The sequence below is a fragment of the Ptychodera flava genome, chromosome 22, assembly GCF_041260155.1.
Source record: "Ptychodera flava strain L36383 chromosome 22, AS_Pfla_20210202, whole genome shotgun sequence".
NCBI classification, from domain to species: Eukaryota; Metazoa; Hemichordata; class Enteropneusta; family Ptychoderidae; genus Ptychodera; species Ptychodera flava.
In genome coordinates, this window is record NC_091949.1 from 1,553,047 (window position 1) to 1,577,452 (window position 24,406).

Consider the following 24,406-nt stretch of genomic DNA (forward strand, 5'->3'; position numbering starts at 1 on the left):
GACTTTTTAGTTTTCACCTCCATAGACTCCCATGTATAAGGCAGTCTATAGACTCCCATGTATAAGGCAGTCCATAGACTCCCATGTATAAGGCAGTCCATAGACTTCCATGTATAAGGAAGTCCATAGACTCCCATGTATAAGGCAGTCCATAGACTCCCATGTATAAGGCCAAGAAAAATAAAAATTTAGTTTCTCATCGTATTCATATTGCAAAAAGGATGCAGTGACATAGTTTTTAGTCCCCACAGATAAAGTCCAGGGGGCTCATAGATTGGGTCATGTCAGTCCGTGAGTCCATCCATGTGAGTCCATCCGTTCACGCAGATATCTCAGACACTTTGACAAAATGTCACGTGACCTTGGTGACCTTTGACCTCGAATATACATATTTGTCCATAACTCAGTAACCACAAGTGCTAAACCTTTCATATATGGTATGATGGGACACCCTATGACGCCACATATTGTACCTCATTAATTTATGTGCATATCTAATTTTGAGCGAGCCAATAGAGCTAGAGGTCTGATTTTTGGTATGTAGGCATAACTTAGCAATACAATTTTTTTGACAAAATGTCACCTGACCTCGGTGACCTTTGACCTCAAATATACATATTTGTCCATAACTCAGGAACCACAAGTGCTACACCCTTCATATTTGGTATGATGGGACACCTTATGACGCCACATATTGTACCTCATTAATTATGTGCATATCTAATTTTGAGCAAGCCAATACAGGTATATGCATGATTTTCAGTATATAGGGATAGACTATAGGATAGAAATTTTTTGACAAAATGTCATGTGACCTTGATAACCTTTTACCTAAAATACATGATTATGTCAATAAATAAGTAGCCACAAGTGCTATGTCCTTTATATTTAGTAGGATGGGAGACCTTATGACAACACACGCCTTACCTCATTAATTATGTACACATCTAATTCTGGGCAAGCGAATAGAGCTAGAGATCTGATTTTTTGGCATATAGGGATTAATTAGCAATATAATTTTTTTTTTCAAAATGTCATGTGACCTCGATGACCTTTGACCTTGATTATGCATATATATGCATATTTCAGTAACCACAAGTTCTATACCCTCCAATTTTGATAGGATATTAGACCTTAAGATGTCACATCTTGTACCTCATTTATAATGCGCATATGTATAGGCTGGCCAATACTGCAAGAGGTCTGATCTTTTTTCCCGATTTAGAACCATAACTTAGACATGCCTCATGTGTTTCAAATTGGGAACAACGACATAGACCTATGTGCCCATAGATCTCAACATATACACTCCAGTGATACTTCTTGATGACCACATTTTCCTGCCCCATCAAGACTAATACTCCTATTACAAGTGTTGACTATGTCATTGTCAATGACTTGTTGAGTTAATGGTTGTATCACAGTATTCGATATATCTAATTCTGTATTTTTTCCATTTTATATTCTGAATAATTACATTAAACATATTTCACTGTCTCCAGTACATTTCATTTAAGTATTTTCACTTCATGCACTTTATCCCTTTCACACATGTTCAAATATCTGACCCGAGAACAAACACTAAATAGTCCAGGATGGGAGCTACAGTGTCATTTACGCTATTTTTACTTCAGCCTATTCATAATTTGCATATTTAAAAATAGTCTGTCAGCTATATATGTTGCTCATTGACTTTGTGGTCTGTCTAATTCACAGTGAGTGTGGTTGTTGATAATGCCGATAATACTAGGCGGTCATTATGTCCAAGCGCCATTGGCGGTATTTTTTAACATAATGACCATAGGTCATTACTGCTGAACAGACTGCATTGATATTTGGTAGAGATATTCAGACTAATTCCATGGTTCCGATTCCGAAAAATGGAGCCAAACAGAGCAGCGGTTAGATAGTTTTGGGAAATTTCTAACCCCTTTAACTAATTGATTTTAGGGGTCTTTCATATATGTAGTTTTGGAATGTACACCAATCCTGCATTGTGGACTATTTAATGAGTTGTGGAACAGAAATGAGGTTTTGATGAATTTTACAAATATGCAGGATGGCTGATTCAAAGTATCAGAGATTTTCATGCGCTTTTGGTAATAAAATTGATAAAAACAACATATTTAATGTTTTAGATTTCTCACATTTGTTATGACCCTTAACATTACAGACTTGATGACATAACTAGCTGCTGGACCTGTTTACTGGCGCATTGATTTAAAGACAAAGATCTTTTTATTTTGTAATAAGGACGTGTGATTTCGTAAAACATAGTCTATTAGCCTGGAAATGTGATTTTTGCGAATATTGCTTACCCCACTGACAAACAGTGGGACTTTGTTTTGTGTGTGCATTTACTGACAAACTCCAAACCCGCAGCACCCACCCATTCAGTATTTCATGTACAGGTGTACCCAGAGATAGAGTAGTTTCACAATGTGCCAGTTGTGATCAAGTGCCATTGGCGCTATTTTTATATTTAGTTTGCTTTTCACCATATTGTATGTCCTTCCCTGCACTACGTAATTCAAAATTAAATATTGTTTTTTGCCTATACATACTTGAGGGGTAAGCTTATCACTGTTGACCTACAGAGTCCAAACTTTTTATTATTGTATTGTAGATAGGTGTACACTCCAAATACTAAGTACAAGAATAACAAGCAAATGTTTTTTAGTCAATGGCCCAAATTTATTTTCTATTTGATGGACAATAAATACATGTGTAATCAATGCCAACAATCCAGTTTAATTAATTTGGTTTAGATTAGCCATTTTCCATTATTAGCTACTATAGACTATAGTCTATAGAAGCTATGGGATGGGTATCCGTCCGGCGTCCGTCGTCCGTCGTCAGTCTGTATGTATGTATGTATGTATGTCCGTTTGTGAGGCGTCCGTCCACTCAAATATCTTGAGAACCGCAGTACTTACTGATTTGATATTTGCTGTGTAGATGAAAAATATGATTTTGAGAAACTGTTTTTTTCAATTTTTTGATTTTGTTGAAAATAGGCAAATTAATGTCAAAAAAGGTGTTTTTGGTAAAAAATCTTCTTCTTCATAACCGCTGGTCAGACAGCTTTGTTATTTGGTATACAGGTCGCTAGGGGTAACCCAACTCAGATTTGTTCAAATTGTGATGAAATATGCAAATGTGTATTTTTAAGGAATTTCTTTGTCATTTTTGGTCAAATTTGACTTACATTGTATGTAATTCTTGTACTGTGTAAACCCTATCAATTCACCCATGAAAAATAATTAATATGATTTTAAATAATTGAATTAATTAGGAAATCATCAAAGCCAAAATAATTTTAGTGTAGCATTATCAGAAAGTTCAACTTTTTTTGACAGTTCATAGTGAAATGCTTACCATCTTGGAGGATTAAAACATGTAAAGGCAACTTTCCTGAATCCCAACTTTGACATATTCTGAACCGTCATTTATTGTGCCCTGTATGTTATCTAAAAGAAATTGCTCAAAATAGTCAATAGTCAATAGAGATAGAGATAGAGAAAGTTCTAATTTCCATTTGTGGTTGACTTGGTAAGGATAAAATAAAATTACTTTTTGAGAAAAAAAATAGAGTGGTCAATTAAAAGAGTGGTCAAAGTGATAGGGTTTTTATGGTAAAGCTGGGCTGTAAGATTCCTCATGTGCTATTTATAGCAATTATGCAATCTGTGTAAACAGTGCAATGAAAGTTACATGATTCCTTATAATGCTTTTGATGACCTTGAACTTCTTAAGTTTCAACATTTGTCTCTTCAATGTGCTTTCTCTGAGTATGTACAGTCTCAACTTATTCAACAGACTCACTTACAGTGTTAATCAACGATATCCACCTTCTTCATCAATATATGTGTCACAAAAGGTTATTCTCTACATAACACAGCAGAGCTCTGTCAACTGTTGAGTTGCTTGTTTTTTCAAAACCGCTGGTCAGACAGCTTTAATATTTGGTTTACAAGTCCCTAGGATGACCTTAGTGAGATAATTTCATACAGTCAGGAAATACTTAATTTTGTATCCATGTCTATAGTAGCTTCAGGGACTTTGGCCCTATGTTATTACAATAGTTTGTGGCTAAATTTTCTCCCCTTCTGTATTATATAAGTTCACCGTTTCCTGTTTTAGATATTGTTGGTCCTATTGAGTCCCATCTCTTATTCTTAATTCACTTTCACACATATCTAAGGCTGTTGATACTCAGAATCCACACTTGAACTTATGCTGGAGCAGTAACCAACCAGTTCAAATAACTTTCATTTATGTCCAAACAATTTGACTTTTTGCCAAATTTCACATTTATGGCAAATAATAAACAGTAAGGAGGTACAAAGGACGTCGGTGCCCCCGGGCCCCATGTTTTTTCATTGAGACCGCTGTTGAGAGCTAGTCGTCGATTTTTTTCCCAGTGGCAAGTTGAATGTTCAATTGCCCTTATGTGCTAAGTTAAAGCTAAAAACAAGACAGGCGTTCTGTGTAAATCAATATGGGGACGGTTCAAAATTTACTTTCGGGGGGGGGCACCCATTTTTCCCAAGAAAATTTAGGGGGGGCAGACAAAAATACCACAATCTTTTAGGGGGGGGCAAGGAAAAAAAACATCAATTCAATATTTGCCCAGAATTTCTGATCTTTACAAAAGAGAACCATAGACGCTACCTGGGTGACAGATAAACTCAACATGTTTAGTTAAACTCCGTTAGCTGCCAAATTCGGTAATATTCACAGTGGTTTGTTTTATGCATCTACTGCAGTATCTTGTTCTCTCCTCCCTGAAGCGTCATGAAATGTCCAGTATTTAGCATGTCAACACAAACCATACAGTGAACAGTCAGGGTTGTTTTTGTTGAAAAGAGATCTCGGATCAAGTCCAGACAAGAATTCATTTATTCATTCATTATTTATTAATTCAGTAACAAAGGTAATTTATGTTCACACTGGTATGTTACTAGGATTGGGTGTTCTATGTAGTGATAGAATAACAAACAAATGCTGATACACAGAGATGAACATTGAACAAATGCTAAAATTATAGCAAATGTCTTTTTAAGGTTGGGTTTACTAGTTGTAGCTTGTAAAGCAGTTGAAAGTTGCATGATAAAGAAGTGTTAATTTATGCAAATGTATGCAAATCACTTGATTTCTTGGCTTCTTTTGCCTCCCAATTTCAAAATTTCCAAAGAATTTAACTCCACTCCGGCTGGGTCAAATTTTCTGAAATTTCACATTATGTTTTTTAAATGCTATATAACAAAACGACTATCAATTGGTTTTGTTTGGCAAAAAAGCTCTTACATTTTTAATGAGAGGCATTTTGAATAAGAAGCATTTTAATTTTGCTGGTCATGATTTTAATCAATTATTAGAGTGTCAGTCTTTAAACTCCTACAATTTTGAAATGAGGATGGATAATGCCAAATAAAATAGTTGGTTTTTTTTTACATATACTCTCCTTTCAAGTGAAATATTACATTTCATAAATACGGTCTAGTTTTTGACTTAAATTAATTTTTATCATTAATACCAAAATTGAGGTTTTTTACCCCAAATATACACCCACTTCATCCTTTGAGTAAACTACTGCTACCATACTAAACTTTAGAGTCTCTGCTTTTTGAAAATATACGGTATGAGGGGGTTTCCTTGTCATCTTTGATGAGAAATATTGCTTTGAAAAAAACTGTGTTGGCAACATGCAGCTCCACCTTAATTCAAAACAAAACGACTTGCTACTCTGCCACTTCTTAAAGTAACATGGTCACGTTGGTTATCTGGGATTTTGTCAGTGTCAGTGTCTGTGTCACTATCATATTCAGAACCAACACCATCATCATCACTCTCAATGACTCCATTGACAGACGGGTCAGTCACAATCAGGGTGCTCTAGATGATTTTCATTTGTTATGGACATATATCTGCTATTCAGACTGATATTATATTGCTTATTTGTTTCTAATAAATAGTAACAGTTGTAACTAACTTGTCACATAAAGAAATATTGCATATATTGTGCAGGTTTGGTTGTACATGCACAAAAATGCCTTTAAAAACTGTAAAAAGTAGTGTTATGCTGTTTCACTTCAAAATGTACTTAATTTCAAATGTTTTTTGGAACACAGTGTTAAAATTGTGGAATTTTTAGCTTACATATGTTATTGCAGAATACCTAACCTTTCTTTCACAAGTTATTTCATGTGACTATGTGTATCGGAACAGAAACTCTGGTATTTTTACCAAAACTGTAACATCGTTATGTTTTTTGTGTTTTATGACCATAAGTACGTATACCTTTAGTTTATATGTAGAAAAAATGGATAAAATATTGTAATATTGAATTTAATTCCAACCTCAACATCCATGGCAAGCATTTTATACACCAAAATTTAAGTAAAATTGCATATTGTACTGTTTTGTGAATAAATGAAAATGGAGATCGTTGTGGTCGGAATTTCTTGTAGCGTCCGTGACACACTCATATCTTAAGGACAACAAGAGTTATAAAAGATCTGATGTCACAGGCCTAAGTGTCAATAGGTGCCTACCTTAAATAAACAAATTATATAATTACTGTCCCTTGCGTTCACTATTAATATTCCTAAAATATGGAAATGTAGCATCCGTGACGGTGTAGCGTCCGCGACTGTGTTTACTACATACATGTAGTCATAATTAATAACTATTTAAAACATTTTAAATCAGTTAATCCACTGAAACATATAAATACTAGTGTGTATTGTGTGTACATACATGGAGGTGGGTTACAAAATGTCTTCAAGGCATAAAATTGTAAATTTGCACAAAATCGATTTTTAAAAGTAATAAAACACTCAAAAAGTTATGTTCAGCCTCAACTGTAACACTTGGATTGGTGTTTTTTAAGAATGCAGTAATTATATTGAATATGTTATTAGAATTCTAGTGAAAAGAACAATGAATTCTGTGCTGTATATGCATTTATTATTGTGTATTCCATTTCAATTCATTATAATAATAATAATAATAATAATAATAAAGTACATTTGTAGTGCGCCTAATCTCTTAACAGAGCTCTAGGCGCAATAGTGACAATACAATATAACAGAGGAAATGTTGAACCACCGGGACTGGAGACTACGTAAACGAAAAAGGTTAACTACTGTTTAAAGAGAAAAGTCTTGAGGGAACGGCGGAAGGAAAGGGTAGAGTTGGAGTGGCGAAGGTCAGAAGGAAGTTTGTTCCATAATGCAGGGCCAATGTAAGAGAAAGATCTCTCGCCAAAAGTCTTTGTGGAAACTCTTGGAATACTGAGAAGTCGAGAATCTGAGGAAGAGCGGAGTTTTTGGAGTGTATTGATGTAGAAGTTCAGAGAGATATTGCGGTCCTGTGCCCGCAAGTGAATTGAAGCAAGTAGATACAACTTTGTAGTGGATACGAGAACTAATAGGCAGCCAGTGTAATTTTTGCAAAAGGGGTTGAACATGATCATACTTTTTAGCATTACAGACGAGACGAGCGGCAGCATTTTGCACTCTTTGCAACTTGTCTATAAGCTGTTTAGGGCAACCAGAAAGGAGACAATTGCAATAATCTAAACGAGACAGAACAAGTGCAGAGACCAACGTTTGAGTAGCCTGTACGGAGAGAAAGTGACAATAGAGCTAATTTGTCTAATTTGAATGTATGCAGCTTTGCAAATATTCTGCACATGTTCACACATATTCATGTTAGAGTCGAGTGTGACTCCTAAGTTTTTGACACTGGGGGTGAACATTATATCAAAATCGCCAAGAATTATGCATGAAGGAAGAGATGATTTGGCAGCTTGTCTGGGTGAAGATATAAGTATTGCCTCTGTTTTACTGTCATTCAACTGGAGTTTATTCAATGTCATCCACTGCTTGATGGCAGTGATACAACTTTGCACAGATTCAACAGTTGATTTTATTTGATCGATTGTGGTTTCCTTGTATAATTGATTGTCATCGGCAAAGGCGTGGTGATTTAATGAGTATTTTCTGACGAGGCTAAAAAGAGGTCAGTGTACAAAACAAATAGGACAGGTTCAAGAACTGAGCCTTGCGGGACACCAAAAGAGATAGATGATGTTGTTGATCGTATGCCATTGATAGTTACAGTTTGAGTTCTGCCTAAGAGGTAAGATTGAAACCAGGATAGAGCAGTTCCGGAGATGCCAAAAGTATGTTCAAGACGGTGGAGGAGGATGCCATGATCGACAGTATCGAATGCAGCTGATAGATCTAAGAGAGTGAGAATGGTAATTTTGCCAGAATCCAAGGAGGTCAGAATGTCATTGACTATTTTCAATAGAGCTGTTTCAGTACTGTGGTGTGGTTTGTATGCAGACTGAAGAGGATTCAAAAGGTTGTGGGAAGTAAGATGAACACTTAATTGTGATAGAATAATTCTTTCAAGTATTTTAGACAAGAAAGAAAGGTTTGAGACAGGTCGGTAGTTTTTTAGTTGATTTGGGTCAAGAGATTGTTTCTTCAGCAGTGGTTTACAAGAGCAGTTTTGAAACTAGTAGGGAATGTGCCCGATGCAAGGGAACGATTTATAACCCGTGTGATGAATGGTAACACGGTGTCTAAGCAATTTATCAACAAATCGGTGGCATTGCGTCTAGGTCGCATGTCTTTGCAGTGAAACTTAAAATGACATTCTTTACAATATCATCGTTTACAAGATTAAAGTTACTGAGAGGCATACCTCGAAAGCAACTTTCTGAGCTCAAAGGCTGGGAGATATTTTGACAATCAGACTGGCTCTGATTGTCTCAACTTTTTCTTGAAAAAAGTCCAGAAAACGCTGTGGAAGTTCTACTGCAGGGAATATTGTTGGTGTAGGGGAGGCTTTTTTAGACCCAAGTAATTTATGTGTGATACCAAACAGTTGCTTCGATGTACGACTCTCACTAACCTTATTACAGAAATAGGTGGTTTTTGCTGAGTGAACAAGTTTTGTGACAGTTCTCTTCGTATGGTTATATATTTGTTTGTGGATTGTAAGTCCAGTTTTCAGCCACTGTCTCTCTGCTCGCCGACGCTCTTTTTTGGCTGCCTTGAATTTGTCACGAACAGCATTAAACCAACAGGCATTCCTTCGTCTAGAAACTTTACGTCTTGTTGCTGGCGCATGCTTGTCCAAAGCAGATTGGAGACAGAAGTTAAGAGTTTGTGCTGTAGGTTCTTTAACGCTAGCAAGGCTGTGGTGAAGATCTTCCTTCAAGGCGGTAAGGTTTATGTCGCGAATGTTACGTGCTGTCACGAATACATCTGATGGGCGTGGTATTGCGACATTCAGGTGACAGATGATGGAGAGATGGTCAGTTGCAATAGCGCTGGAAACATCAGTGGACAGAACTAAGTTATTGTCTGATCTATGTATCAACCAGTCGAGAATATGACCTTTGTCATGGGTGGGTTCAGAGACATTATGTCACGGATGCTACAATAAAATGCAAACATTGTTTTTCAGATTATAAGCCAATCTAAATGTGAAATAACCACCACATTTTATATAAGGAAAATGAGGGCAACTCCACACATCGGCTCTACCAAGATTGTTTAGTATTACGCTATGGTGAATAAAAGGATCATTGCATTTATTTTGTGTGGAATACATGGCGAGACACCGGTGAATCGATAGTGCTTTGACCCTAGTCATGTGATCTGGGTCCCCGGTAAACCGGTTTGTTGATTGAGTGATTCGTCTTAACGGCGTTTCGGAACCAAAAATGGGGTTCCTTTATAAGTCGTTCTCTTGTTTTGTATCCCCTCCGCTTGGTTGTGTGATGAAGTCATCTTCGTCCTCGAGTAGGAGAAGCCAGATTTGTTATTGAAAGAGTTAGCCACTATTGACTGACTCTATAGTGAGCGATCCGGTGTGTGGTGTCATATTATAATTAACACGACCCAGCATCGACCGGAGTTTCTGGACGCTTATAAGGATTTTTGTTTTAGGGCATATTTTGAGCGTTGCTAGTGCTCGTTATGTTAACAGTAAATGTTGTACTAATCTGACAACGATTACTTGTTTTAGGCATTTAAACCGATTAACCAAACTTTTGGTTTTGTGTCAATTTTTCATGGACTTTGTAATAGATTTCGGGTCGATATTGGTGCCTGCTTTCCGGTGTTTGAAAAGCATGTTGTGGAAGGCTGTTTTGAGAAATAAATCTTTTTCTCTGTGTTTAGCCATTCCCAGGTTTCATGGTTTCGTAACAATATTTGCTGTAAATGGCCTTTGAAATCGGTGTGGTCTGAGGAGAGTATTGGTTTATTTAATTCATGCCGCCAACTTTGATTACTTATATGGAAGCTCTCTCAGTTTTTGATTTTCTTTGCCAGATGATGTTTTCTGTACTGCTCAGCAATCTTTTCAGTTTGGTTGATTGTAGTACCAATTCGATTACAGATTGCATCTTGGTTTTATACGATAAGTTGTGGCATAAAATGTAGACAAATTCAAAAAAGAAATTCAGTTTCCCCGTTGTTAAAACCGCTATCGTGCACCTTTTAACTGTTTGAGCGATATGGGCAAAGTGTGTTTGAATTAACTCACCGGACTTTTCGGTTGTCGTGCCGGATATCGACGGACTGCTTACTCCTTCACATGTTGGTCAAAGTTACATAACAAGCTATAATTTTGTAAGAAGGATTTGTTTTAGATGCTCGTTTTATAGACCATGAGGAGTGTCATCAGAAAACGACTCGAGGGTTGATCCCAGAAGTAAGCTCAGCTGCAGTGATTTTTTACTCCAACTGATTTTTGCAGTAGTTGCTATAGCTTTCTTGTTCAATTTAAAGAAATTGTCAATGTTTTGACACAATTTTCACAATTTAAATGTTTGATACAGAAAGGTTTTGGAGAAAAGAGAAAGAAAAAACCAGATTGTTAATTGCTTTTTATATTTCAAATTGACCTAACTTTCAAGTTTCATTTTGTAGCGTCGTGCTACAAAATTACATGTCATACTAAACAGAAAATATTTTAGAAAGAAGTTCATTTTGATTACACTGAATGGTATTAATATTGTTGCTATAGCATGGTTAATTCATGACAATAAAACTTTTAAGTACAGCATACCAGCGGAAGGACATAGAGAAGTTGAAAGTCCTATTAAAAAATATGATCAATATTGTTGTATTTCTCACTAAACTTGAGGTTGTGTTTATTCATGGAAAAATTAAGTAAATCATACCAAGTATAGCTTATTTTAATGCCAATATGCATCTTTTATATTGTTATAACATAAGAAAGCATTAACAAATCATTGTTTAAAATTTTATTATGACATTTGTGTTTCATGTACAACATTTCTGTAGCGTCCGTGACACTGCGTCGACCATATAAAACAATGTGCACTGTGGTAATACTAATGACGTTTGCTTCACCAAATTTAGGAAGATATGCCCCATACCATAACCTTTCAACATATTATTTAACTGGACAGTTATCATGAACTTGAAATTTTGACCTAAGTGACACACTCTAGCGCACCCTGATTGTGACTGACCCGATAGGTTTCCAATTCAGAGTCACTTATATCTGACTCTGACTCATCTGTGACATAAGTTGTTACAATATCTTTCCCTGTGGTTGGAAAGGCTAGAGCGTCAGTTATAAATTTCAACAAGTAGTCAACATTCTCTGTGGAATAAAAAAAACTAGACATTTGGGCACAAAGGCATTGCAGAGTTATAGCCTGTTAAAACTTCTGAAAAACTGACCAAATAAGAAGAAGTTGGGGAGTCCTTAGTGTATTAACTATGGTAGAGGTCCCCTAGCTTTTAATAAAATGTTTGAAAAGGGAAAGTCATTATTTGCTGTTTTTCAGGAAACTTCGACAAGGCGGTGCTGGCATCAGAGTGAGTGACTGCTATTGTAAATGCATTTTTAGATTCTTTGAGTGTCAAAGAGGTGTCAAAAGTGAGATTAACCAAAAAAATTGCTCTATGACTTCAAAAGAGGGGTGCAAATATGGCTTGTTTTCAACATTTTTGACAGAATAACAGTTTTCCTACATAATTTTATACCAATTTAATCCAACTTTGCAATGAGATATGGACATGGAATTTTTACAGCCTATTAACAAGGTTACAGATAAGATTTGGACGGCACAATTTTCCTGTATTTGAAGTACTTTTTGAAAAATCACATTTTGAAATTTGAAAGAATTTTTAATAATTTTTTGATATATAAACGCATGTAAAATCATAAAAACAAATTTTATTTACAAATCCTGCCGTACAAATCTTAGAATAAATAGTGTAAACATATTTATAACTAATTTGGTAATATTAATACTATCCAATTATTATCAAATTCAAATATGTAAAAAAAATACGAAAAATTAAATTTTCATATTTACTGGTGTCATATTTCAAAATCATGGGTGCAAATATACAATTTTTATATTCTTTGGAGAAAATATTAACAAAGGGAGTTATCCTGAAAATTTGAACTAAATATCTTGATTCTAACACTTGAAACTTGACATTAACTCTGAGAAAAGAATTGGTGCAAAAATAGAATGAAGGTTGTGCATGTATATGTGCAGTTATAATTTGAACTTTTTCAGCTTTCAATTTTTTTGTTTTGGTAATTTATGTTTATCAAGCTATTTATCTAATTCTTTTACGTTTAAATTTTGAAGGTTCCCACTCAAGAGCAACTTTAACCAGTCATAGTCCTCGTATTTTTTATCCTCTCTTCTTTTCTGCTCCTTTTTAGCTCCCATAGCCATATGTATATATGGCAATGGAAGCTATTCTTATAGGCCAGGGAAATGTCTGTATGTATGTATGTCTGTATGTCTGTATGTCTGTATGTCTGTCCGTCAACATCAAAAACTCCAAAACCGCTGTACATTTCATCTTGATATTTGGTGTGTACATGGATGATGGGCTATAGATGAGATTTTGTTCAAATGAAGTTGTCATTGCCAAAAATATGCAAATTAAGTGAAAAAATGTAAAAACAGTCAAATTGAAAAAACTCAATAACCACTGAGCGGATTACATGAAAAATTAGCATGTAAGTACTTTGGGCTGACATGAAATGATTGTGCACATCTTAGGTCAGTATCTTGGACTTGCTATTTTCATGAATTTTTTTGTAGTTTTTCTCCCATTTTTGGTCAAAAAATCTCCTGCTCTGAAACCACAAGTCCGATTGATTTGAAACTTGGTATGGAAGTGCATAGAGTGACCTTTCCCAAATTTGGGCAAATCGTGGTGAAATTTGCATATTTTTAGTTTACATGTCCATAGACTCCCATGTATAAGGCAGATCTCCATAGACTCCAGTGTTTCAGCCAGCTTTTGATGGCATGGGGACACAGTGACCCATACTGAGTTGAAATGAGGGACATTTTAAATTTTTGAGGGACATACTGTATTTCAATAAAATAAACAGTACAGTGTCATTGTGTGTCGATCATCATGACTTTGGTACTTTATTTGGTGTTCAATACTGTAAGCAGAGTCAGGTGAGTACATACAGGTAAGTACATACATAAGCCACTGGTGTTGTGCCAAACGCAATTGAGAACTGACACACACTTAGAACAAAGTTTCAATGCCCATTATGAGAAAACAGTGCGATACTGATACTGTTCTGAAAACGGGGTAATTAGGTCCGCGGTGAAAAACAATTACCATGTCACATCGAAGTTTGATTTACTACCACTCGATTCGTTTAAATGTGTAAAATATTGTCTGTTCTTAGACTCCCCGCGGTGATTGGAATGCCACTGCGTAAAAACATCATGAGCAGAGATCAAAGCCGCAGTTTGTATATATATCATTTGGGTTTTCGACCGGAATTTTACTGTTAAGTGTATTTTTTACGTGAAAAGTTACACAGTCTGATACTTGTCAATACATAAAGAGGTTTTCACTTTCTTTTGTGAAACATTCTTCTTTCCTTCGTCGTTTTCCACACATTCATTGCTTCTCTGAACGGAAATTCTCGGATCGGCGGCCCTTCACCCGATATGAGTGACAAAACATCGACACGGTTTGGCTGCAGTCGATTCCGGGATTTTGTTTTAATCCTGTTCTGTATCGAAAACCCCCGTTCGCAGTCAGCTGTTTGAACTGGCAATACAAGCGCGATGCTGGCAAGCTTCATCAGGTTCGGAAACTGCTCTGTATGGTAATCGTGCAGTAATTTCCACAAAGTGGACATCTTGTCTCGTGGATATTTTTGTTGGATCACTAAATGCTTTAATTGGCTCCACTCATTCTTCGTAGCTTCAGCGTTGATAAGTGCTGGAACTGTAGAGTTATCACCTGCCTTGCGGTCGGTTCCAAACTGGGTGATTAAAGAGTCTATTTCGTCCACCCCGTACGATTCCAATTCTTCCTTGCCAAGAAAAGAAATTGGACGTAGAGCCAGTACGGCAAAAGCGGAAATGACGTCAGTTGTTTCTGTCGGAAAGCGCTCCTCAATATTATCCAGGATATTAGCTATGAAGGTCTTCTTGATGCTCTCGAAATGGCTTGTTTGCTTTGATGTAACCTTTATTTGATGACCGCTGTAACTGAACTCTTTACTGGTGCCATGCAGAGATTCGAATTCCTTGCTAAACTTTCCGCCATCATCGGCAACAGATTTTATCTGCGTAATTGTTCCCTGGACTGCTACTTGTACCATGGCAATGTCGATGTCCGACTTCTGAAATGCTAGGCTTAGCTGCGTCAGTATCGGGATTATGTCCATCAGCAAATTCATTGTTGCAACGAATTCAAACTGCGTCATTTTTTTCATGATGCCTTTCGCTGCCGGGTTGGTTCTTGAAACCGATTCAAAATAAGTTACGAGTGAACCGAACGTACGATAAATCGTTTCAAGCGCAGAATAAAATGAGAACCATCTCACTTCGTGTACTTCTTTGTACTTTAGCTGTGGATCGTCGAGTATAGTCTGAACAGACTTGACGGCTTCTACACGGACTGCTGAGTGCTTGAAGAAATAGAAAATGTCCGTCAACACTTGTTGATATTTTTTCAGGTATTCGACTGAATTTGCGGCTTGGCTAGTGCAAAGGGCGAGTCTATGTGCAACACAATTTACACTGAGGAGAAACGGATTTACGTCCCGACGTAATTGTGCAGCGACACCGTTAATCTTGCCCCTCATAACGCTGGCTCCGTCGCTACCGAACCCACGAGTTGTCGTGCCTCAATTATTCGAGTCTCAAGTAGCATGTCTTTCAGCGCGTTTGTGATGACCAGAGCTGTACCGTCCTTCACGCTAACATTTCCAACATAGCACGTTTTCGGCAAAAAGTTTTCATCCATGAGACGTACGTAAACAACCAATTTTTTGTCACTGAAATGTCAGTGCTTTCGTCTGTCAGGACACTCACAAACTCGCTGCCCCGTAACTGTGCTTCAATCTTGGATCTGATTATAGATGCGATCGCATCCTGCATTTCATCCGCAGTTTGCCATGATACGTACGTGGCATTATCACCACGTTGAGGTGTTGTAGGCTAGATACGCCTTGTAGTTCCAACAAGTTTAGTAGTGACGAATATTTCCTGGTAGACACATCTTCCTTAGCCAGCCAGTAGACTATACGCATGGCCGTGAGAATTGCCTCTTCTTTATCGGTAAGAGCACGTGTCACGGCAACTTGTAAATCTTTGCGAAGAGAAATTTCTTGCATGGCTTTCTTATGATCAAAACTTTGTATATGTCGATCCAGTGTCGATGTGCGGAAATTTGAGCATCCTCCTGTCTTTTCATCAGTGAATGGGTTTTGTTTACCAGTGTCTTTACAAAGCCGACACAACATGCCTTTACCATAGGGATGATGTTCCAACCATCGCGAATATTGGGGTCTCTGAAGCCACGTTTCGTTGAATTTTCGCTCGGGTCGTTTCTTTTTAGACACAGGCTCATATGTAGACGTCGGAGTCGGTTCACCCGGGTCGGAAATACTCTCACTGCAACCGGTATCAGTCGGAGCAGCCCGGCGTTGTGGCCTTGGAGCGCCATCGAAAAACGAAGTGGTTCGTTTCTGTCTTCCAGACATGACTGGGCATCGATATCGATCTACGTGTTCCCACGTGAAACGTTCGGTATCATTTAGTTATTGCTACCACGTGGTATGCGCATAAACTTCTAAAATGCCATGAAAACGATGCCGCCAATCACATTTTCACAAATATAAAAATTGTAACATTGTTCTATAGTGCACGTGCCAGTCACTCTGTATCTTAGTTACATGTTTGTTGGCATCGACGTGACCAGTCTCTCTTATTGTTTCTCGTACCGGGAATATCGAGTAAATTATGGCTTACGTATGTTGCGTCATGGTGACCCACAAAGATTATTTTATGGGGACAAAACCAAAAAATTGCGTCAAATGTCGCAATGCCGCACGCTGGCTGAAACACTGAGACTCCCATGTATAAGGCCACGAAAAATAAAAATTTAGTTTCTCATCGTATTCATATTGCAAAAAGGATGCAGTGACACAATTTTTAGTCCCCACGGATGAAGTCCAGTGAGCTTATAGATTGGGTCATGTCTGTCTGTTCGTCCATCCGTGAGTCCATCCGTTCACGCATATATGTCGGATATTTTGACAAAATATCATGTGACCTTGATGACCTTTGATCTCAAATATACATATTTGTCCATAACTCAGTAACCACAAGTGCTACCACCCTTCATGTATGGTATGATGGGACACCTTATGACGCCACATATTGTACCTCATTATTATGCACATATCTAATTTTGAGCGAGCCAATAGAGCTAGAGGTCTGATTTTTGGTATATAGGGATAACTTAGCAAATACAATTTTTTTGACAAAATGTCACGTGACCTCGATGACCTTTGACCTCAAATATACATATTTGTCCATAACTCAGTAACCACAAGTGCTACAGCCTTCATGTATGGTATGATGGGACACCTTATGATGCCACATATTGTACCTCATTAATTATGCACATATCTAAGTTTGAGCGAGCCAATAGAGCTAGAGGTCTGATTTTGGTATATAGGGATAACTTAGCAATACAATTTTTTGACAAAATGTCACGTGACCTCGGTGACCTTGACCTCAAATATACATATTTGTCCATAACTCAGTAACCACAAGTGCTACAGCCTTCATGTATGGTATGATGGGACAGCTTATGACACCACATATTGTACCTCATTAATTATGCACATATCTAATTTTGAGCGAGCCAATAGAGCTAGAGGTCTGATTTTTGGTATATAGGGATAACTTAGCAAAACAACTTTTTTGACAAAATGTCACGTGACCTCGTGACCTTTGACCTCAAATATACATATTTTTCCATAACTCGGTAACCACAAGTGCTACACCCTTCATGTTTGGTATGATGGGACACCTTATGAGGCCACATACTGTACCTCAATAATTATGCGCATATCTCATTCTGAGCGAGCCAATAGAGCTGGATGTCTGATTTTTGGTATATAGGGATAACTATAGGATAGAAATTTTTTGACCAAATGTCATGTGACCTCGATGACCTTTTACCTAAAATATATGTTTATGTCAATAAATAAGTAACCACAAGTGCTATGTCCTTTGTATTTAGTAGGATGGGAGACCTTATGACAAACACACGCTTTACCTCATTAATTATGTACACATCTAATTCTGGGCAAGCCAATAGAGCTAGAGATCGGATATTTTGGCATATAGGGATTAATTAGCAATATAATTTTTTTTAAAAAATGTCATGTGACCTTGATGACCTTTGACCTTGATTATACATATATATGCATATTTCAGTAACCACAAGTTCTATACCCTCCAATTTTGATAGGATATTAGACCTTAAGATGTCACATCTTGTACCTCATTTATAATGCGCATATGTATTTCTTGGCTGGCCAATACTGCAAGAGGTCTGATCTTTTTTCCGATTTAGAACCATAACTTAGACATGCCTCATGTGTTTCAAATTGGGAACAACGACATAGACCTATGTGCCCATAGATCTCAACATATACACTCCAGTGATACTTCTTAATGACCACATTTTCCTGCCCCATCAAGACTAATACTCCTATTACAAGTGTGGACTATGTCATTGTAAATGACTTGTTGAGTTAATGGTTGTATCACAGTATTCGATATATCTAATTCTGTATTTTTTCCATTTTATATTCTGAATAATTACATTAAACATATTTCACTGTCTCCAGTACATTTCATTTAAGTATTTTCACTTCATGCACTTTATCCCTTTCACACATGTTCAAATATCTGACCCGAGAACAAACACTAAATAGTCCAGGATGGGAGCTACAGTGTCATTGACGCTATTTTTTCCATATTTCATTCTCATCAATTTTACCCTTTCTAAATTTTTTAAATGTTCTACTTAACTTTTTACAGTGCTTACATCTACTATAAACTTTTTTGAAAATAAATTTATGGCCGTCTCATCTTCAAGTTGCTTTTCAGCGAATAGTTTTTAATGTTGAAAATAAAAACATTATGTATTACTATCAAAAATATATGGTGAAAAATTTACAAAAGGGTTGATTTTCCAATAATCCTGTATGTGCATCCAGAAGATCTTGTGGCACTGCATCAATGCTATGGTGTCGGATTGTTGAAATATTGTGTACACAATAAATTTGCTGTAGTCCAAGAAGTGATCTCAGTGTGTATGAGGCTAGGAGAAATGTGGATAGGCTTACACATTGTGTATTGATGCTAATACTTTTGTGTCCCGTTCATTCTGATATGTATAATCAAAGATTTCTCAGTGGCGGCTGGCAGAAAAGGCAAAAAAACAAATTAACAGGTATTGTTTCGTGTCATTTGAAAACATGCGCATCATGACTATTTTAAAATTAAAGTTTGTTAAAAAAATTTGAAATATGAATGCTCTGTCAATTTTGAAAAATACTGCTGACAAAATGTGAACTTTGACTTTCATGGGGTTATCTGCATTTTAATATAAAAATTGGATTGTGAATGGAATGAGCAGAATAACAAGTGAATTCATGTTTTGGATAAGGTGTTTTGTCCAAGAAATGTTCTAAAATATTCCTCAGCATTGTTGCTTTCAGTGGCAGCTACTTGGTTTTATGACAACCATATTAGAAAAAAAAAGAAAATTAAAAACAAGTTGGCTCACCAATTTTAATTGCTAATGTTTAAAACTTTCACCGTGAGTCTGCAAATATTCAGCATCATAAATTGAAAATGTATGCTGAACTTGTGCATGTACATGTACATCTCACTTTCCAGAAATACTGGGTATCTGGATATCTGCAAATGATCACAGTACCATTAAACTTCAAGATATATATCACTTTGCCAATTATCTGCTCCTCTGATTTTCTGTTCACCATTTCTAATTGACATCTTTGCTTGTCTTTGTGTGCATCATATGTATCAGTGAGACATAACGAAAAAAGTATTCATATTTAGTAATTTTTCTTCCGAAATTTACAACCAGATATGTTTATTGCTACCCTTTCCAAAAGTGTGCCCCTTGCAGTCCCTGCAAATCATTCTTTTTATAGTCACATAACCCTGAAATGATTTGTTATGTCATCGATTAAATGTCCACTACAGTTCCTGCAACTTGTTAGACTGGATATGTTTATAGTGTATAAGCATACATGTATATATTGGGGGAGGGGGCCATGGAAAAAACCCAGGAAAGATGGGGGGGGCATAGATTTTTTCTATAATTTACTAGGGGGGGGGGCATGGAAAAAAATCACCCAGAAAATAGAAAATCCTCCACCCTCCCCCTGGAAGTAAATTCTGAATCGTCCCTAAGCCTATCGGACATCTGTTAGTTAGGACGTGTTGTAATCCTTCCTATACTGTACAAACAGTGACACTTCAATCCTGATTGAAACATTAACCACAGGCATTTTATGCTGTGCAGTACTCACAGTGCTCGTTCAGTAACATACCCAATACAGCAAATTATTCCTACATGTTTAACATATTAGCCCACCTAAACTTAAGTTAATCAATGAAGCTTAGAAATTATAAATAGTCTTGATATTGGATACATCCAAGAAAGTGTTTACTTAATGCCCAGTTAAAATTCTGACTAATTTATAAACTTTATAAACAGAAATTAGTTTAAAATTAGGTAAAAATACTTAAGAACGCCATGGTGAATTTTAGCTACTTTATAAAGATTAGAAATTTATAACATATGGAAATGATTATTAGATTGACTAAATACGTATATACCTAGGAAAATTATTTAAGAATGCCAAGCATATTGGAAACTATAATTACGGTAGATCAGCTGACTGATTTCATTCAAAAATCATAAGTTGGCACAAAGACAGTGCACTTAGACTTATGTGTGCATCTTTGGCTCACTTGTCCATGCACACAAGCTTTTGTTATACTTGTATCTGTCTGTCTTTTTGTCTGTCTGTGGGCACGATATCTTCAGATTGGTGCATCTGATTAAATCAAAGTTGTTCGGTAGATTTTGTTTGGGAATGGTAAGAACTGCTTAGATTTTTGTGAGTGAGGCAATTTGATGACATATAATGCCAAAAAAATATCACAAGGATATATCAGCTGCAAAAGATATTTAGAGGTGACATGAAAGTAAATTGCCAATTTGCATATTTGATGGTCTTTCTTAGTTAGAAATATACCAAGTATATCTGGATTGACTGGACCGAAGTTGGCGAAAGTGCCTCGTATATTGGCGATACTGTTTTTATAACATTAATGAAAATCCCTTTGAAATTTTTAGATCAGCTTATTACTAATTTTCATCTTTGACAAACCTTCCTTATTACTATTGGACACGTGTTTACACACGTGAGCATATGTCGCAGTGATGTCTGTCTGTCTGTGTGTCCGTGTGTCTGTCTGTCTGTCTGTCTGTCTGTCTGTTGGTCCGATATCTCAAAAACGGCTTATCAGATCAGAATCAAATCTGGTACATAGATTCAGTTAGCAAATGGCAAGAACTGATTAGTTTTTGGTTGGTGTGGCTGGCATACTTTTTGCTTATTTGCATAATTAATGATTTTAGAAAAAAAACGGATATATATTAAAAACGACTACACACAATTTGATGAGATTTGCTACAAATGTTGATCACACCAAGATATATCAGCAGTTGGAACCATTAAGGGTGACATGAAAGGGAGTTGCCAATTTGCATATTTAATGAACTTTCCTAATTAGCGATATATGTCTGATTTGACTCGATCAAAATCGACCAAACTTGGTATGTATATTAAAGATACTATGATCTAACATTATTGAAAGTCATTAAGCGTTTTAACTACAGCCAATTCCTAATTTACATATTTAATGAACTTTGCTAATTAGAGATATATATTTAAATTGACTGGACCAAAGTTGATGAAACTTGCTACATGTATTGAAGCTACTATGATACAACATTTTTGAAAGTCATTAAACATTTTTACTTCAGCCAATTCCGAATTTGCATATTTAATAAACTTTCCAAATTAGGGATATATATCTGAATTAACTTGATTGTAGTTGTTGAAACTTGCTATATACATCAAAGATACTGTGATATAATATTATTGAAAATCAAAGAACATTTTTACTTCAGCCAATTTCTAATTTGCATATTAAATGAATTTTCATAATTAGGGATATTTATCTGAATTGACTCGATCAAAATTGATGAAACTTGCTATGTACATTAAAGACACTATAATACAATATTATTGAAAGTCATTAAGCATTTTCTCTTCAGCCAATTCCAATTTGCATATTAAATGAACTTTCCTAATTAGAGATATATATCTGAATCAACTTGACCAAAGTTGACAAAACTTGCTACATATATTACAGATACCATGATACAACATTGTTGAAAATCATTAAGCATTTTTACTTAAGCCAATTCCTAATTTACATATTTAATGACCTTTGCTTATTAGGGATATATACTGGATTTACTTGATCATTGTTGGCAAAACATGCTATGTACATTGATGATTATACCTGGTTAAAACAATATCAAAAGTCATTTCACATTTTCATGTCAGCTAATGTATAATTTGCATGTCTAATGAGCGTTCACAGCTTGGCATATATGGCTTGAAGGACTTGGCCAACGGTAATTACACTTGCTATATGAAGTGGTGATACAATGACTGCAGTAAAAGAACTTTGATATTTTTATTTCAGCTAATTACATATTTGTATACTTCATGACCTAATCGGCGGTGATTATTGTTCATTACGTTGATCATAATATTTTCAATGAAGTTGCAAACATGTGGCAAAGGTTAAGATTTACACATAACTGCAATATATAATGCAACACGTGAGCATTTTCAGTTCATATCTGGTTACTATTAGGGATATGTATCTAAAAATTTGAATTGACAAAATTTGATGTAAATTGCTTTCTATTGTCTAAACTTCCACTCAAAAATGAATGGGCAAATAGCCATATAAATTAAACATTTTCATGGGCTTAAACGTTTTACTTCAGCTTGCTACAACCAGGTAAATTTGTTTTATGGACGTAAAACTCAATTTTTCAACACATACAAACAATTTTGAATTTTTGACCAGATACAGCCATGGGAACTATTTAGGGTAGCTTTTCATAGAACATTTGAAAAATTCACCTAAAATTGGCCACCCTTAAGGTAGAACGCACCTCGGGGACAGACATTCGGACTCTCAAACTTTTACAGTTCTCTTCTGATATACCACATGTGGGGGTTTATTTTAAAGCTCTTGGTGAAAGAAAACTTTTCACCGGCTTAGTTTTTTGAAATTCGAAAATTTTTATTTTTCACCATAGGGTTAACACAGGGATGGCGGCCATTTTGAATTTCTAATATCGGTAAATCTTGGGTTATTTGTTTCTCTAGTACCAAAATTTGCACGGTGACCCCCTATTTTTATTCTTGATTTTGAAAGAGAATGATTGAAAGATTCCTTGAGGAAAGTTAGAGCAAAAGTTTAAGTCATTCACTTTCGAGGTGCATATTACCTTAAAAAGGATTAAATTTGTCTTCATCTACAACATTTAAGAAATGTACTTTTATGTGCATTGTATGTGTCTTGTATGTCATGGGAAGAAAAATATTGATGAAGTTTAATATTATTTACCAAAATTCACTTTCTTTAATCATACAATATTTTCTTTCAGTGTGCTCTCATGAGTCTGACATCCATAAGACCTGCCGGCTCAACAGTATTAAGAGTCAACACCACCTGGCCAACAGAGATATTTGTCCAGGACAAAAGTCAAAGCCAGTCTTGTAAGTAAGTAACATCACCCATTTATCTAAGTATTACCTTAGGCTTAATGTTTTTGTCATTTGCTCACGTGTTTACACACGTGAGCATATGTCGCAGCGATGTCTGTCTGTCTGTCCGTCTGTGTGTCTGTCTGTCTGTCTGTCTGTGTGTCTGTTGGTCCGATATCTCAAATACGGCTTATCAGATCAGAATCAAATCTGGTACATAGATTCAGTAAGCAAATGGCAAGAACTGATCAGTTTTTGGTGGGTGTGGCTTGCATATTTTTTGCTCATTTGCATAATTAATGATTTTAGAAAAAACGGATATATATTAAAAACGACTACACACAATTTGATGAGATTTGCTACAAATGTTGATCACTACAGCCAATTCCTAATTTGCATATTTCATGAACTTTGTTAATTAGGAATATATATTTAAAATGACTGGACCAAAGTTGATGAAACTTGCTACATATATTGAAGCCACTATGATACAACATTTTTGAAAGTCATTCAGCATTTTTACTTCAGCCAATTCTGAATTTGCATATTTGATGAACTTTCCAAATAAGGGATATATATCTGAATTAACTGGATTGTAGTTGTTGAAACTTGCTATATACATCAAAGATACTGTGATATAACATTATTGAAAGTCAAAAGACATTTTTACTTCAGCCAATTCCTAATTTGAAATTAAATGAATTTTCATAATGAGGGATATATATCTGAATTGACGTGATCAAAATTGATGAAACTTACTATGTACATTAAAGACACTATAATACAATATTATTGAAAGTCATTAAGCACTTTCTCTTCAGCCAATTCCTAATTTGCATATTTAATGATCTTTCCTAATTAGAGATATATGTCTGTATTGACTTGATCAAAGTTGACAAAATTTGTTACATAAATTGCAGATACCATGATACAACATTATTGACAATCATTAAAGGGGAAGTTCACCAAGGATGATTTTTACATATGTGCTAGCATTGTGGTCACTTACCCGGAAAAGCTACTTTCGCCATTTATAACTTGCACGATTTTTACAAAAACCGATAGAAATAGTACAGGAAGTTGCCCATGTAATTTGAATCATGGGAAAAAAGCGCCAAGCTTGGAGCTTGCA

General features: G+C 35.9%; 1 protein-coding gene across 5 annotated transcripts in view; it reads left to right on the forward strand.

Moving 5' to 3' along the window:
• LOC139122446 (heparan-alpha-glucosaminide N-acetyltransferase-like) overlaps window positions 1–24,406 on the forward strand; it is a 381,449-nt gene that overhangs the window by 18,696 nt on the left and 338,347 nt on the right. For 4 of the 5 annotated variants that reach the window (XR_011549472.1, XM_070687822.1, XM_070687819.1 and 1 more), the window contains one exon: window positions 23,175–23,290. Coding sequence is in view for 4 of the 5 variants with exons in the window: in XM_070687822.1 (XP_070543923.1) it covers window positions 23,175–23,290 (116 nt within the window). In the remaining variant the exon portion in view is untranslated. The remainder of the gene's footprint in view (window positions 1–23,174; window positions 23,291–24,406) is intronic. The other variant, XM_070687823.1, reaches the window with a different exon arrangement.